The 14,646-nt window shown below is 41.4% G+C and overlaps 1 protein-coding gene across 2 annotated transcripts in view; it reads right to left on the minus strand.

The window, feature by feature from the left end:
* TMEM241 (transmembrane protein 241) overlaps positions 1-14,423 on the minus strand; it is a 120,475-nt gene extending 106,052 nt beyond the window's left edge. For both annotated transcript variants that reach the window (XM_010828919.1, XM_010828920.1), the window contains exons 1-3: positions 14,250-14,423; positions 11,868-11,914; positions 5,975-6,052 (exon numbers count right to left, since the gene is read on the minus strand). In XM_010828919.1, coding sequence (XP_010827221.1) covers positions 5,975-6,052; positions 11,868-11,914; positions 14,250-14,321 — 197 coding nt within the window. In that variant the 5' untranslated portion in view covers positions 14,322-14,423. The remainder of the gene's footprint in view (positions 1-5,974; positions 6,053-11,867; positions 11,915-14,249) is intronic.
* Positions 14,424-14,646: the final 223 nt, after the last annotated feature.

Consider the following 14,646-nt stretch of genomic DNA (forward strand, 5'->3'; position numbering starts at 1 on the left):
AGGAAATGGCAACCCACTCCAGTATTCTTGCCTGGAGAATCCCAGGGACAGAGGAGCCTGTTGGGCTGCCGTCTATGGGGTCGCACAGAGTGGACATGACTGACACGACTTAGCAGCAGCAGCAGCATATTTCCTGTGGAAGTTTTGAAAGCTGGCTTTATTATTCCCCTAAAGTAATTCCAACATATGCATATGTGTAAAGTATTCCTCTGGAGCAAAAACAACAGGGAAGACTATCAAAAACACATGAATCTGAGTGCTAACTTTCCTCCGTGAGCAAAGATGACTTTTTAGAAAACTACGAGTCATTCAACACTATTTGGGAAATTTGGACCACCAGTAGCTTTGACAAAGATGGGCTAGCTCACTGAAAAACCAATAAATAATCAATAATTAAAAAGAAGTACAATCTCAACCCTAGCTGGCTATCTCATTGTTCATATCTTTATGGACAGGGCTAAGTTAATTTGCAGGTTTTATCAAAGATATTTGTTAAGGTTCTCCAGCAAAGACTCTCAGTGGAAAATTAAGGGGTGGGGGCTTCTTCATCTATTAGAAATCTCTGGTCACAAAGATATTAGGACACAGGTTGTTGTTTTTCTAACGTAGAATTTCTCTTAACTGAAAACCTTGAGAGTCAAACTTTTTTCTCATAGTGGACAAAAAGTGACAAGTAGGCTAAAGGTTACTCTCAAAATATTTTTATTTAAATATACAGCCTGGTAACACAGGAGCCGGGAGATGCCATCTAAAGTCTCCAGTGAGAGACTTCCCTGATGGTCCAGTGGTTAAGAAAGTGCACGTCCATCACAGGGGGCATGGGTTCAATCCCTGGTCAGGGAACTAAGATTCTGGATGCCCCAAGGTACAGCCAAAATAAAGAAATAATTTTTAAATAAAATACCGTCTCCAGTGAATTTACAACTGAGTCTGTCCTCAGCAGCGGTTCTAGAATCTAACAGAAGGACATGGTCTCGCTGTGCTACAATGTTGTCAGCTGAAACAGGTCACAATGTTCATTCAGGATCACATTTTGTAAATACAGAAAGCTCCCGCTCAGGCCTTCCAACATCTGCTAGAAAAATCACTGCAATGTTCTGCAAAGGTTTGACAACAGCAGGAGCCACTGTAGAATGACAAGCTTGTGACTGAAAACCAGTGCTATCTTTCCCAAGATAGAGCCTCCCAGGGTATCATCAGGCACCCGGTGCTAACAACTGAGTGCTGGGCAAACATCTGGGAGAAGAACAATTTCATCGGGTCAGGTAGTGGAGTCGGTACATGACATGGCCAGAGGCTGACCCACACAGCAGTCATGGCCTCTCTGCAATGGAAGAAGCGTGGTACTAGGTTCTGTGACTTATTTGAGAGGGAATCTAGGATTCTCCTGTACTCCCGGCTACAACGACAGTTTAAATGAACTCTCAACGGCATAGGCTATTAAAGACCAATTTGCAGAGGGTGGGATGAATTGAGAGAGTAGCACTGAAATATATACACATGGTGCGTGCATGCTAAGTCGCTTTAGTCGTGTCCTACTCTTTGTGACCCTATAGACTAGACTATAGTCCACCAGGCTCCTCTGTCCATGGGATTCTCCAGGCAAGAATACTTGAGTGGGTTGCCATGTCCTACTCCTGGGGATCTTCCTGACCCAGGGATCGAACCCATGTCTTTTATGTCTTCTGCATTGGCAGGCAGGTTCTTTACCACTAGTGCCACCTGGGAAGACCATACACATGGTAAATATATATACTTCAGTTCAGTTCAGTTCAGTTGCTCAGTCGTGTCCGACTCTTTGCAACCCCATGAATTGCAGCACGCCAGGCCTCCCTGTCCATCACCAACTCCCGGAGTTCACTCAGACTCATGTCCATCGAGTCAGTGATGCCATCAAGCCATCTCATCCTCTGTCATCCCCTTCTCCTCCTGCCCCCAATCCCTCTCAGCATCAGAGTCTTTTCCAATGAGTCAACTCCTCACATGAGGTGGCCAAAGTACTGGAGTTTCAGCTTCAGCATCATTCCTTCCAAAGAAATCCCAGGGCTGATCTCCTTCAGAATGGACTAGTTGGATCTCCTTGCAGTCCAAGGGACTCTCAAGAGTCTTCTCCAACACCACAGTTCAAAAGCATCAATTCTTCGGCACTCAGCTTTCTTCACAGTCCAACTCTCACATCCATACATGACCCCTGGGAAAACCATAGCCTTGACTAGACTGACCTTTGTTGGCAAAGTAATGTCTCTGCTTTTCAATATGCTTACCATGCGTAAAATAGATAGATAGTAGGAAGTTGCTACATAACACAGGGAGTTCAGCCCAGTGCTCTATGATGACCTAGAGGGGTAGGAGGGAGATATGGGAGGGAGGCTCAAGAGGGAGAGGATAATATGTATACTTAAGGCTGATTCACATTGTTGTATAGCAGAAACCAACACAACATTGCAAAGCAATTATCTTTCAATTAAAAAAAAAGAAGGACCAATTTGGGGCCCGCTCTCCACGGGTGAGGGGTTTCCCTTGTGGTTCAGCTGGTAAAGAATCTGCCTACAATGTGGGAGACCTGGGTTTGATCCCTGGGTTGGGAAGATCCCTGGAGAAGAGAAAGGCTACCCACTCCAGTATTCTGACTTGGAGAATTCCACAGACTGTATAGTCCACAGGGTCACAAAGAGTTGGACACGACTGAGTGACTTTCGCTTTCACTCCATGGGTGATGGGGATGTCCATGATGTCACTGGGAACTCCAAACTGTCTTCCTGGGGTTGTTTCCTTTCTGAATAGAGCCCATCCTCCATTATCTCTGCACAAGTCCACAGTCACACAGCGAACAAGTCCAGTCACACAGCAAAGCTGGACTTTGGTTCTCTACTGACATCATCAGAAAGCCAAGCCTGCTAGGAAACAGCAGCCACGGCAAACACAAACCCAGTTCCGCCCAGCCCATGAAGGAGCCCTGGGCCTGGGTCCCTGCCGCTTGCTACCTGGTTAACACCCCTCTGCCCAGGGCCCGGGGTGACTGGAAATGCTGAGCTGTGACACCCGTTATCAACCACAAGACCCACTACAAACTAAGACACTAGAATCTTTGCCAAGAAGCTTAACTGGGCTGATATCGTGTGTGGCCGTGAAACCACCAAAGAAGTCCAGGGGATAAAACTGAAAAAAGTCTCTGGGAGCTTTAGCAAGGGGACTAAAAAGAAATATGATGACAACTCTTCTGAGATGGGTAACATCTAGCAGCATGTGTGTTCAAGGGACAGCAGTGTCTCATGGGTCTCAAACTTCTCTGTTGAGAACCACTTCTTTCAAGGAAAGCATCTTGAGTATCTTTGATTTCACTAACTTCTACTAGTCATTTTCCCTTTCCCCCCTCCAAAAAAAGGCAAAATATGAAGAAATCCATCAACAGATAAATGGATACACTAAATGCGGTACACAATGTGGTATAAAAACAAAATGTGGTCTATATACACAACGAAAAGCCTTAACAAGGAAGGAAATGTTGACACAATCTTCAACATGGATGAAGCTTGTAGGTATTATGCCAAGTGAAATAAACCAGTCACAAAAGGACAAGTACCATATAACTCTATTTAAAGGAGGTACCCAGAGTAGGTAAATTCATAGAGACAGAAAACAACAGAGCTTTACCAGGGGCTGGGGTGGGTAGAGACAGAGGGGATCTATCATCTGTTTTTTTTTTATTTTGCCAGTCTTCGAGGTATGTGGGATCTTGGTTTCCTTACCAAGGATTGAAGCCATGCCCCCAACAGTGGAACCATGGAGTCTTAATTACCAGATCACGAGGGAAGTCCTGTAGCTATATTTTTTAAGATTTTTTTTTTTAATGCCAGAGCTATCACGTAATGGATACAGAGTTTCTGTTTGGAATGATAAAAAGTTCTGGAAATGGATGGTGGTAATGGTTGTACAATATTGTGAATGTACTTAACGCCACTGAACTGTATACTTTAAAACTATTTTAAAACAGTAAATGTTATGTTATGTATCTTTCACATGCCAAAAAATGTTTAAGTATGAACAATGGCATTGCTTTTAAGCAAATATGAGTAAGGTAATGTTTCCAGTCCTGTGCTCAGTCACATCCGACTCTGCAACCCATGGACTGTAGCCGGCCAGGTTCCTCTGTCCATGGGATTCTCCAGGCAAGAGTACTGGAGTGGGTTGCCATTTCCTTCTCTAAGGGATCTTCCCAATCCAGGGATTGAACCCATGTCTCTTGAGTCTCCTGCACTGGCAGGCTGATTCTTTACTACTGGTATCACCTGGGAATCCCTAGGTAATGTTTAAATGACCATTATGAACAAGTAAATAATTCTCATCAGAAACTACAAGTTAATCATAGTCAGGAATGCTGTAAGAGTGGAAGATCCATGTTGATCAGCCCTGGTAGACCCTAGTCTAAAATCTGACAGCCAATTCTCTTGCTTCTGTGGAGGAATACATTCAACTATTCAGAGTCCAAATGCTTTGTTATTTAACTAAATCATAGAACTATCACATGCTTTGTGAATTCAGGACCCACATTTGTTTAAATGGAGACCCAGTTCTCACTGAACTATCCACCATAATAACGGAGTATAAGACGTGCTCAATATCACCTATGAAATCCCAGAAGTCTGTATTTTATCAAGTAGAGAACACTCTACCATGGAAATGCAAGAGTATGACTTAATGAACTATTCCTTCAGATTAGTTAAGCATTTCATGTGGGATATTCTTTCAGAATATGAACTATGATGTAATTGGGTCAGGGAAATTAATCCACACCCAAGTTCCCAGGGCCTCACCCTTGTCAAACCTCTTCAGACCAGTATTTTGCTCTCCAGTTATATGTTTTCAGGAGGAGCCAAAATTATTAATATTTATACTGGTCTCATTCCCAAAGCTTCTCCAGTATGCTAAGCCAAGGGGTGACTTAGCAAGGAAGCAGTTTATCTTCATGGAGAAGTTGGGCAGATAACTCGGACCACAAGGCAAATGACTTGGCCTGATCATTCAACTGGGATATTTACCTAATTTATGTAAATCTTAACTTAATTTTCTTTTCATTTTCTACATCATTTCAGGTGAGGCATGATGTTCTCAAAGAATCATGAGGATTTACCTATGTGAGGATTTATGTATGATTCACATAGCCAATTCAGATGATCATTTTGGCTGAAAAATGTCATGGTCTTTGACATTTCTTTTAAATCTATTTGAAAAGCGGTCTTAATAGAATCATAACAACAATGTGTGACTGAATTGGACCTTGGATCAGAATTTTTGTGGAGAGGGTTATAAAGAATATTATTATGGAAACTGGCAAAATAAATATTGGTCTACAGATGAGATAATACTATTGTATCAGTGTTAATTTCCTCATTTTGATAACTACTGAAGTCATGTAAGAGAAAATCCTTACTCTTAAGAAATACACACTCAGCAATTTAGAATTAAAGAAAATCTGCTATTTACTTTCAAATAATTCAGAAAAAAATGACTGTATATATATATATGTATATATCAAGAGAAAATGATAATAGAAGCAAGGTAAAATAATAATTGGGAAATCTGAATAAAGAGTATGGGACCTTTTTATACCACTTTTAACTGTTTTGTAAGCAGGAAATAGTTTCAAAATAAAAAATGTATCCCCCAAATTTAAAGTTGATTTAATAACTTACTCATAGTAATCCTATAATCTAAAGCAAAGTTAAATTAATATGGCATTATAATTTTTATATCTCAATTTATTTTAACATTACATTAGTGGCATTAACCAGGAAAACTCTACTTGAGTTCTACTTGATTATAGAGCCATTGAATCTCAAGATTAGAAGGGAATTAAGAGATCATACAACTCAAATAAACATGAGTATTTCCCAATGTAACACCATGCAATACAAATAACATACAAGGAAGCAGGGTATGAATCATGAATGAAGCACAGAAGAGGCAATTCTACCTTGAACGGCTGTTGATCTCCACCCAGCCCAGTTTCCATGACACATGAAGCAAAAGTCCACCAACCAATGTCTGCCACCTGAAAAGGAAAAGGGCCAAGGTGAATTTAAGAGTGCCACGGTCTCATGGTTCACCCCCACAGATGTGCTGACTGACAACTGTGAGCCTTCTTACAACTCTTTTCTACCACTTTCTCTGAATCATCACCCCAGCTCTAGACCTGTCCTTCTCGACCTCTGCTATTCCCCTGAGTCCAGCTGTACCATTCCCTGCTGACACTGACCATCTCCTCTTCTTATTCTAGACTTTTCCTGAACAGTCTGACCCCCAGCCAGCACGTCTCCATGACCTTGCACTGGTGAGTCCCAAACCCCCCTTCTCACAGGATGCAGCCATCTTGACACCAACCCCAAGCTCCTGATGATAAAACTTAATCTGGAATTTTCCCTTCCCCATCCTGGCCATCCTCCTACTATTCCTAATCATCCAAATTGGAAATCTAGATGTCATCCTAGCCCTCCTCTGCCATCACCTCCCTCATCTACTTACAAAATCCTATTGACTTTATCCCCATAACAGCTCTGAAACCTGAAGCCTTCCCTTCCATCCCTCTACCTAATTCAACCTCCCATCATCCCACATCTAGACCACAGCATCAGTTCCTTAGCGGATCCGCTTTCTCTCCAGGCTTGCCCTGCACTGTCCATTTTCCATGATGCAGCCAAAGGGTTTGTTCTAAAATGCAAACCTAATTGTGCTCCTCACTTGTTTTAAGAACAGTTGATTCCTCCTGATGTCACAGGCAGCAGCTCTCAGCCCCCTTGCTACGCCAACATGCCAGGGGACATGAAGTTCTCAGGAGACACATTTCCTCAAGTGCAAAGTTCAGGCGGGGGACACAGGTGACAAAATAAGCACCCCTCGCCTCCCAGTACAGAAAGTACAGCAAAATGCTAAATGAATGATGGGTATTATAGGGTCTTCCCTGGTGGCTCAGACAGTAAGGAAGCTGCCTGCAATGCTGGAGACCCAGGTTCAATCCCTAGGTCGGGAAGATACCCTGGAGAAGGGAATAGCAATCCACTCCAGTATTCTTGCCTGGAGAATTCCATGGACAGAGGAGGCTGGCTGGCTACAGTCCGTGGGATCGCAGAGTCAGACATGACTGAGTGCCAAATGTGTGACAGGTACTATAGGCACAACTTTATCCCGTTCTGCAGTAACTGCTTTTACTCTATTTTTGGTGAGTCATTCATAAATTTCAAAACCTTATTTTTAGTTATGACTTGAGACATCTCACCTCCAGAGGTGATTACAACACATCCACGCGTTGGGACATGACAGTGGAGAACCCCTGGTCTAAAGGACAAAGTCACTTGCATGGGACACACAAGCCTCCCAGGACCTGCAGCCGCTCCTCCCCAGGGTCAGCTCCTGTTCATCTGCCAGTGGCAGCCACATTCTAGCTACAATGAACTGGCCACAGCCTTGGCAATGTGCCAGGTTGTTTCACACTTCTTAGAGTCTGCACATGTGGTCCTCTTGACCCATAACGTCTTCCCATCTCCTCAGTGCTGGAGGATACCTGCCCATCCTAAAAGATCCAGGTTTTATGTCTCCCTTGTGGAGCCTTCCATGACTCCACCAGGCAGCATGGAAATACATGGGGTTGTGTCCTCCAACAGCTTGGTCTAGAGCAGTGGATCTCGATCGTGTGGATCTCCCCCCCAGGGGACACTTGGCAGTATCTGGAGACATTTTTGGTTGTCACAGCTGGGGGTGGGGGAAGCATTGCTACTGGTATCTGATAAGTAGAAGCCAGGATGCTGCCAAACACCTTGTAACATGTTGGACAGCCTCTCAGAAGAGTTAACCAGGTCAAAACATCAATAGTGCTGAGGCTGAGAAACCCTAGTGCAGTGGGAAGTAAGCAAATGAACCAGTAAATACAATAAGGTGTGATAAAGTCCTAAGAGGAACAGTACCAGGTAGCACAAAACACGCTAGCAGGGAGCAACTGATCTAGTCTAGGGAGCTGGGTAAATTTTCCTAGAGAAAGTATTGGGTTGGCCAAAAACTTCATTCAGGTTTCCCATGCAACAGTACGAAAACCCAAAGGGACTTTTTGGCCAACCCAACAAATCTGAGCAGATGCCTGTCCAAAGTAGGAGGCCCAGAATGGACAATGGCTCACAGGTGAGAGAGAGTCGCTCCAGCAAAGCTTCTTGTTGTTGAACTGCTCAGTCATGTCTAACTATTATGCCACCCCATGGACTGTAGCCAGCCAGGCTCCTCTGTCCATGGGATTTCCCAGGCAAGAATACTGGACGGGGTTGCCCTTTCCCTCTCTAGGGGATCTTCTTGACCCAGGGATCAAACCTTCGTACCCATGTCACCTACTTGGCAGGTGGATTCTTTACCACTGAGCCATGGGGGAAGCCCACAGAGAAGGAGGGTAAAAAGCAATTCAGGTGACAACAACATCCTTTCCCACCTAAATTCCCTAAGTCCCTCGACCTGGACAGAAGTGAAAGAGCAATCAGGGTCGGAAAAGGAGAAAACAATATCCCAGCTTTATTGACCAAAACATACACAATCATGGATGATATCTTTTAAGGTTTTGCTATGAACTACTAGGGAGAAACTTGACAGTGATTGTAAAGTTCACCCGAAACAACATATTGGTGATAATATGATAAGGAACAAAAAATTAAAAAACATAAAAAAGTGATGATAAATCTTCTCCCCTTCCCTGTCTGCTCTCTGCACCATGCCCATTTTTCCCTATGGTAACCACTCTTATTAGGGTCTTCACCTTTTTAAGATTTTTTTTTTGATGTGGACTATTTTTAAAGTCTTTATTGAATTTGTTACAATATTGCCTCTGTTTTATGTTTTGGCCGGGAAGCATGTGGGGTCTTAGCTCCATGACCAGGGATCAAACCCGCACCCCCTGCATTGGAAGACACAGTCTTAACCACTGGACTACCGGAAGTCCTCTGATTTTTTTTTTTTTTGGCCACACCAGGCAGCTTTAATATCTTAGTTTTCAGACCAGGGACTGAACACGGGGCCACAGCAGTGAAAGCACTGAATCCTAACCACTGGACCATCAGGGAATTCCCAATCTTTTAAAATGAGGAAAACATACACACATTTCTAGAAGGTGGTAGTGTATTACACTGTTTTGGACTTTCTCTTGTTCCCCGTTAAATGGGGAACAAAATCTTGAAGATCTCTCCTTTTCAATACACAAGAGTTTCCTTGCTTTTTTTAAACGTTTGAATGGTATTCCACAAGGAATACAATATAATTTATTTAATTGATTCTATATAGATGAAAATTAGGCTGATTAAAAATGCTTGTCACCAACAGCTGCAATGTTTCACATGTATATCTCTGCAAATATTTTGTTTAAATAAATGCAAGTAAAAAAAAAATAATAAAATAAAATAAATAAATAAATAAATGCAAGTAAATCTGTCGGGTAGATTCCCAGAAGTAGAATTGCTGGATTGAAGGATTCAAACCATTGCCATATTGCTATATTCTACCAAAATGCCAATCACTGACAGTGTGCCAATTATTAACATCAACAGTTTTCTACCTATAATCAATGTATGAGAGCATGAGAGTACCTGCTTTTTTTAATTGTTTGTTTTGTTGTGGACCATTATTAAAGTCTTTATTAAATCTGTTACAATATTGATCCTGTTTTTTCTTTTGGCTTTTTGGCCAAGAGGCATGTGGAATCTTATCTCCTCAACCAGGGATCAAACCCACACCTCCTGCATAGGAAGGTGAAGTCTTAACCACTGGACCACCAGGAAAATCCCTAGAGCACCTACCTGCTTTCTACATCCTCGTCAACACTATATTATCAAATCTTAAAATTTTATTTTTCAAATCTTGTTAGTAAAAATATATCTCAACACAGTATAAAATTATATTTTCTCATGAATGAAGAATATCTTTTTATGTGTTCAAAAGCCCTTTGTAGGTAGGACTTTTGTTTTTAAGGTCGCTAAGTCGCTTCAGTCGTGTCCGACTCTGTGCGACCCCATAGACGGCAGCCCACCAGGCTCCCCCGTCCCTGGGATTCTCCAGGCAAGAACACTGGAGTGGGTTGCCATTTCCTTCTCCATGTTTTTGAGGTAGAGATCTAGTTTTACTGCACTGGGATTGTATAATTGCGACTCTTTAGGAAATAATTGATGTTTTATTCATGGTGAATATTCTATGGGCATTTTAAAAGGGGGCATAATCTCTATTTTCAAGATACTGAGTCTGATATTTATTAATTGCACTATTGATGAGATATTTTTTTCTAGTTTTTTGTTTGTCCAATTGATCTGTCATGGGAAAAAATAGTAGTAAGTTTGTCTCCTATTAGTAGAATGTTTCTATTTATCCCTGATAGTCTTGCCATTTTTATTTGACAAAAGATGATGCTCTGTTGTTTGGTTGACAAATATTCATCCTATTTCATTTGCACTTTGAACTCCATGCTCTAGTGTTACAATGCGTCTTTTCATTTTGAACTGCATTGCTTAGCACTGTAACACATATTTCTTTGTTTACTTAATGCTTTTAGTCCTGAATTCAACCTTGATTGATATTAAGATGTCTATCCCTGCTTCTCTGTATCCATTTGTGATACTTTAAAAAAAACAGAAGAGGAGAATGAGGGATGGTGTGCTCTACCACATATTTAAATGCTATAATAAAGAAAACAATTTAGCACTAGCCCCTTTCCATAAAAGTTGACAAATAAGTGCTCAAAAATAGACCCTAGGAAAATGACCTTACATATGAAATTAACAACCTAAAAGCAAAATAAAGGATTATATAACAAAATATAATAAGTGGGGCTAGCATAAATAAAAACCATGAGGAGAATGATTTCTTCACATTGGAACCATACACTAAAATAAACAGATAATAACTAAGAATTGGAAAAAGTTTTAGTGACATATAGGTGACTATCTATATGATATAGTGATGAGAAGAATAAGTATATGGTGCATGCTAAATCACTTCAGTCATGACCCCATGGACTGTAGCCCACCAGGCTCCTCTGTCCATGGGATTTCCCAGGCAAGAATACTGGAGTGGGTTGCTATGCTCTCCTCCAGGAGAATCTTTCTGACCCAGGGATCAAACCTGCATCTCTATGTCTCCTGCACTGGCAGGCAGGTTCTTTACCACTAGTGCCACCTGGGAAGCCCCTAAAAGCAATGGTAGCCATCACAAAAGAAACAATCAATATAAAAATAAAATATTTTTTTAAAAAGCTGGGGGTGCGGGTGGTTAAGGTAAAAGAGGGAAGTAAATTTTTTTAAAAAGCTGGGGGGCAGGTGGTTAAGCTAAAAGAGGGAAATGTGAACACCAAAGCACTCTATGCTGTTGCTACAGTATCTACTCTATTGACCTGAGTCTACACCATTTTCTGTCTTCTTTCTAATAATAGCGTCCCTCAGTTTACAAGACCACATTCTGGATTCATCTGTGTTTCTCTCTGCTGCTTCATTCCTATGTTCAAACAATGAATTGTCTATAATGTCACTTAAAAAGTCCAAATAATCAAAATAATTTTAAACAAAATGAAATGGCAAAGAATAAATTAAAAAAAAAACAAATTTCAATAAATATGACAAAAAAGTTGTTGACATCCTTAAAATAGGAAGAATTCATTAAATTAATAAGAAAATACTAAAACCCTAGTAATATTGTTGTGTTTATACCCCCCAAAGGGGGCACAATTTAAATGCCATTAACAGAAGGACTAAATAAATTACAGTATGTCTATCTAATGAAAAATCTATGCAATCATTAAAAATATTTTAATAATGCTAGTTGGACATTTCCTACAAATGTATATAAAAGATACTCACCCTTGGAATAATGTAGGGTAGGTAAATTTCAAGACAGACAGGACATACTGAAAAACAAATATCAAATTAATGGACATTTTCAAATGATAGAGAATTGATAGACCATATAATCAAGGAAATCCCTACTAAAGAAACATAAATACACTCAAGTTTCAAAAAGGCCTTTTTTATTCCTCCCCAAAGAAATCACACAGTGGGGAAAAACAATGACCTTCCAGTTTATACTAAAGAGAGGGGCTGAGTGAAGTCAGAAAGAGACACGAGTATCATATGCTATAACTCATATGTGGAATGTATTTTTTTTAATGACAAATGAACTTATAAAACAGAGACAGACTTACAGATACTGAAAAGAGAAACCTGTGGAAGAGGGATAAATCAAGGCTTGGGATTAACATATACATATATACGAAATAGACAACCAGCAAGGACCTACTATAGACCACAGGGAACTCTACTCAGTATTCTATGATAACCTATATGAAAAAAAGAAGCTGAACAAGAATGAGCATATGTATAACTCAATGACTTCACTGTACAATTGAACCTATTACAACATTGTAAAACAACTATACTCCAGTAAAATTTTTAATAAGGGGGTGAGGGGAGCTGCTTTCCCCAGGGTCACCAGAAGCCTGACCACCTCTCAGCTGCGGATGGAACAAAGTAGAACACACAACAGCTGGGCCAGATACTGTGGACAGCTGATCCCTCTCAGCACTCCCAGACCTTGGAAGTGCCATGCTGTAACTGTGGCAACTCCAGAGAAAACGACAAACCCCTGGACACAGTCGGTTTTTTCAGCATATCCACTTTATCTATTGCACAGTTTACCTAAAAATTCACTGCCTTCTGTGTTTGCTATCCTATTCGTTCTTTCCTTTGTTTTCTTCCACTTTTGTTTGGTTTTGCATTCTTGGGATTTTTTTTCTAACTAATTCTGCTCAGGTATCTAACACATTAGGTGTGTTTTTTAAGGTTTTTTTTTTTTTTTTAAGCCAATTCAACTAAGATCAACTTGTATTTCTATTATGTCTTTTAACCAAATTTATAGCACATTACGAACAAGAGAACTGTATTTTGTCTTTCTGGGTATCTTTCTATTTTTTCTATGATGGAACACTTTAAGAATTTTTTAAAAGCCTAAAGACCATTAAATGGCTTTAACCAAGTACTCCACTGATTTGTCACATGATCTGAAAAGCGCAGTAGACTGGTGTTATGCAAGTTTACATTTCTATTTTTTTCCCCCATGGATTAATCAACCTGTAATTCCCTTTGTATGAATTCCTAAATATCACAGGTATAGTCAATTATTTGCCTGGTGTATATATCCTAGAGATGGACCTTCATTCTTCTTTGAAGCCTATTTACTCATGTTAAGGCAATATGTTCCTTTCCACTTTCCTCTGATATTTTATTTGTAACACTGAGACAAGGGAAAGATTATGTTTGCATCTGGACCATGTCTTGCATCATCCTGAACAACCTTCATGAAGACAATAAATGCTCATTCATTGCTATTTACTAGTAGTTCTTTTCCAGAGAAAGACGGTTTTGGGTTTGCTTTTTTTTTCCCCCCCAAGGGGGAGTGGAAAGAGAATAGTAGAGATCCTACAGTGGGGAAAGGTGGTCCTGAGCGCCCTATCATCACTTTGGCTTGGCGGTTACCCCGGAGTCCAGGACAAGGGGTGATGTCCCACACTAGCTCACAGGGATCTAACATTTCTCTACATGGTACCAAACCCAAGGCTCCCTCCTAACAAAACAAAAACATAGTACCACTGCTTTTCTGACTTTTCATCAATAGGGTTTTATGACATTAAACAAAATTAAGTTTACGTTTTATTTTTTAATAATTTCATGAAAAACTCTTAAATATTCGAAATGCCTGGGATGGAGCCACAAGAAAAATAGGTTTGACAATCAGTGGCGTGAGGCAGAGATGGAGATGGACTGATATCTTCTATTTAAAGGCTTCTGGAAGCTTGGTGGTTCTGGGGCAGGGGTATGTTTAGAAGAGAGAGCAAAATGTGCGTGATTTCTTCTCCTACTCTTCCTCCTAGAGGGGAACAGGGGCCAACAGCTTTCCCCTTCCCGAAAAAGTAGTCCACATGTCCAAAAATGAGGTCCCTGGGAATTCACCAGTCAAAAATCCAGTGTCCAGTAGATGTAAAGGACGTATTACAGCACGAGAAACGAGGACAGTACCGTCCAACAAATCTTACTTCTAAAAGAGCATCGTGCAGAGTTGTCTTCTTCTCCATCACCATCAGGAACAAATCAGATAAAAATCGGGAGGCAGTATTTGGTGCACACACGATGTGGGGACTCAGATCCCCCACGGGCAATCATCACCACCCCGCACCCGCCCCTCCTCACCTTGTTCGTGAGGTAAGAAGCCAGGTAGCAGGTACAAAACGTGAGGCCGACCAGACACTTCTTCATGCACATCTGTTAATTTGCGCCCCTTCCCAGGGACCCCCCAGAAGCCCCACTGCCGCCACCAAGGCCGGGCCACAGCCCTTGCTGCCAGGACCGCCACGTGGCTGCGAGCTCCGCCAATCTGCGCAGCGACCGCCTCCGGTGCCCGCCTCTTAAAGGGGCAGCGCCTCCTCAAGAACGCTCAGGCTCGCGGTGGGCGGGGCCAGCTCTCCAGGATGTGGGGGGAGGAATAAGGTTCTCTAGGGCTGTGACCACCTGTAGAGCAAGAGCGGGTAGTCCTTGTAAAAAGGTAGAAAATGGTATAAGAAGGGAGAAAAGCAGCTGACAGAACAAT

The sequence above is a fragment of the Bison bison genome, unplaced genomic scaffold (genome assembly GCF_000754665.1).
Source record: "Bison bison bison isolate TAMUID 2011002044 unplaced genomic scaffold, Bison_UMD1.0 scf7180017864498, whole genome shotgun sequence".
Lineage (NCBI taxonomy): Eukaryota > Metazoa > Chordata > Mammalia > Artiodactyla > Bovidae > Bison > Bison bison.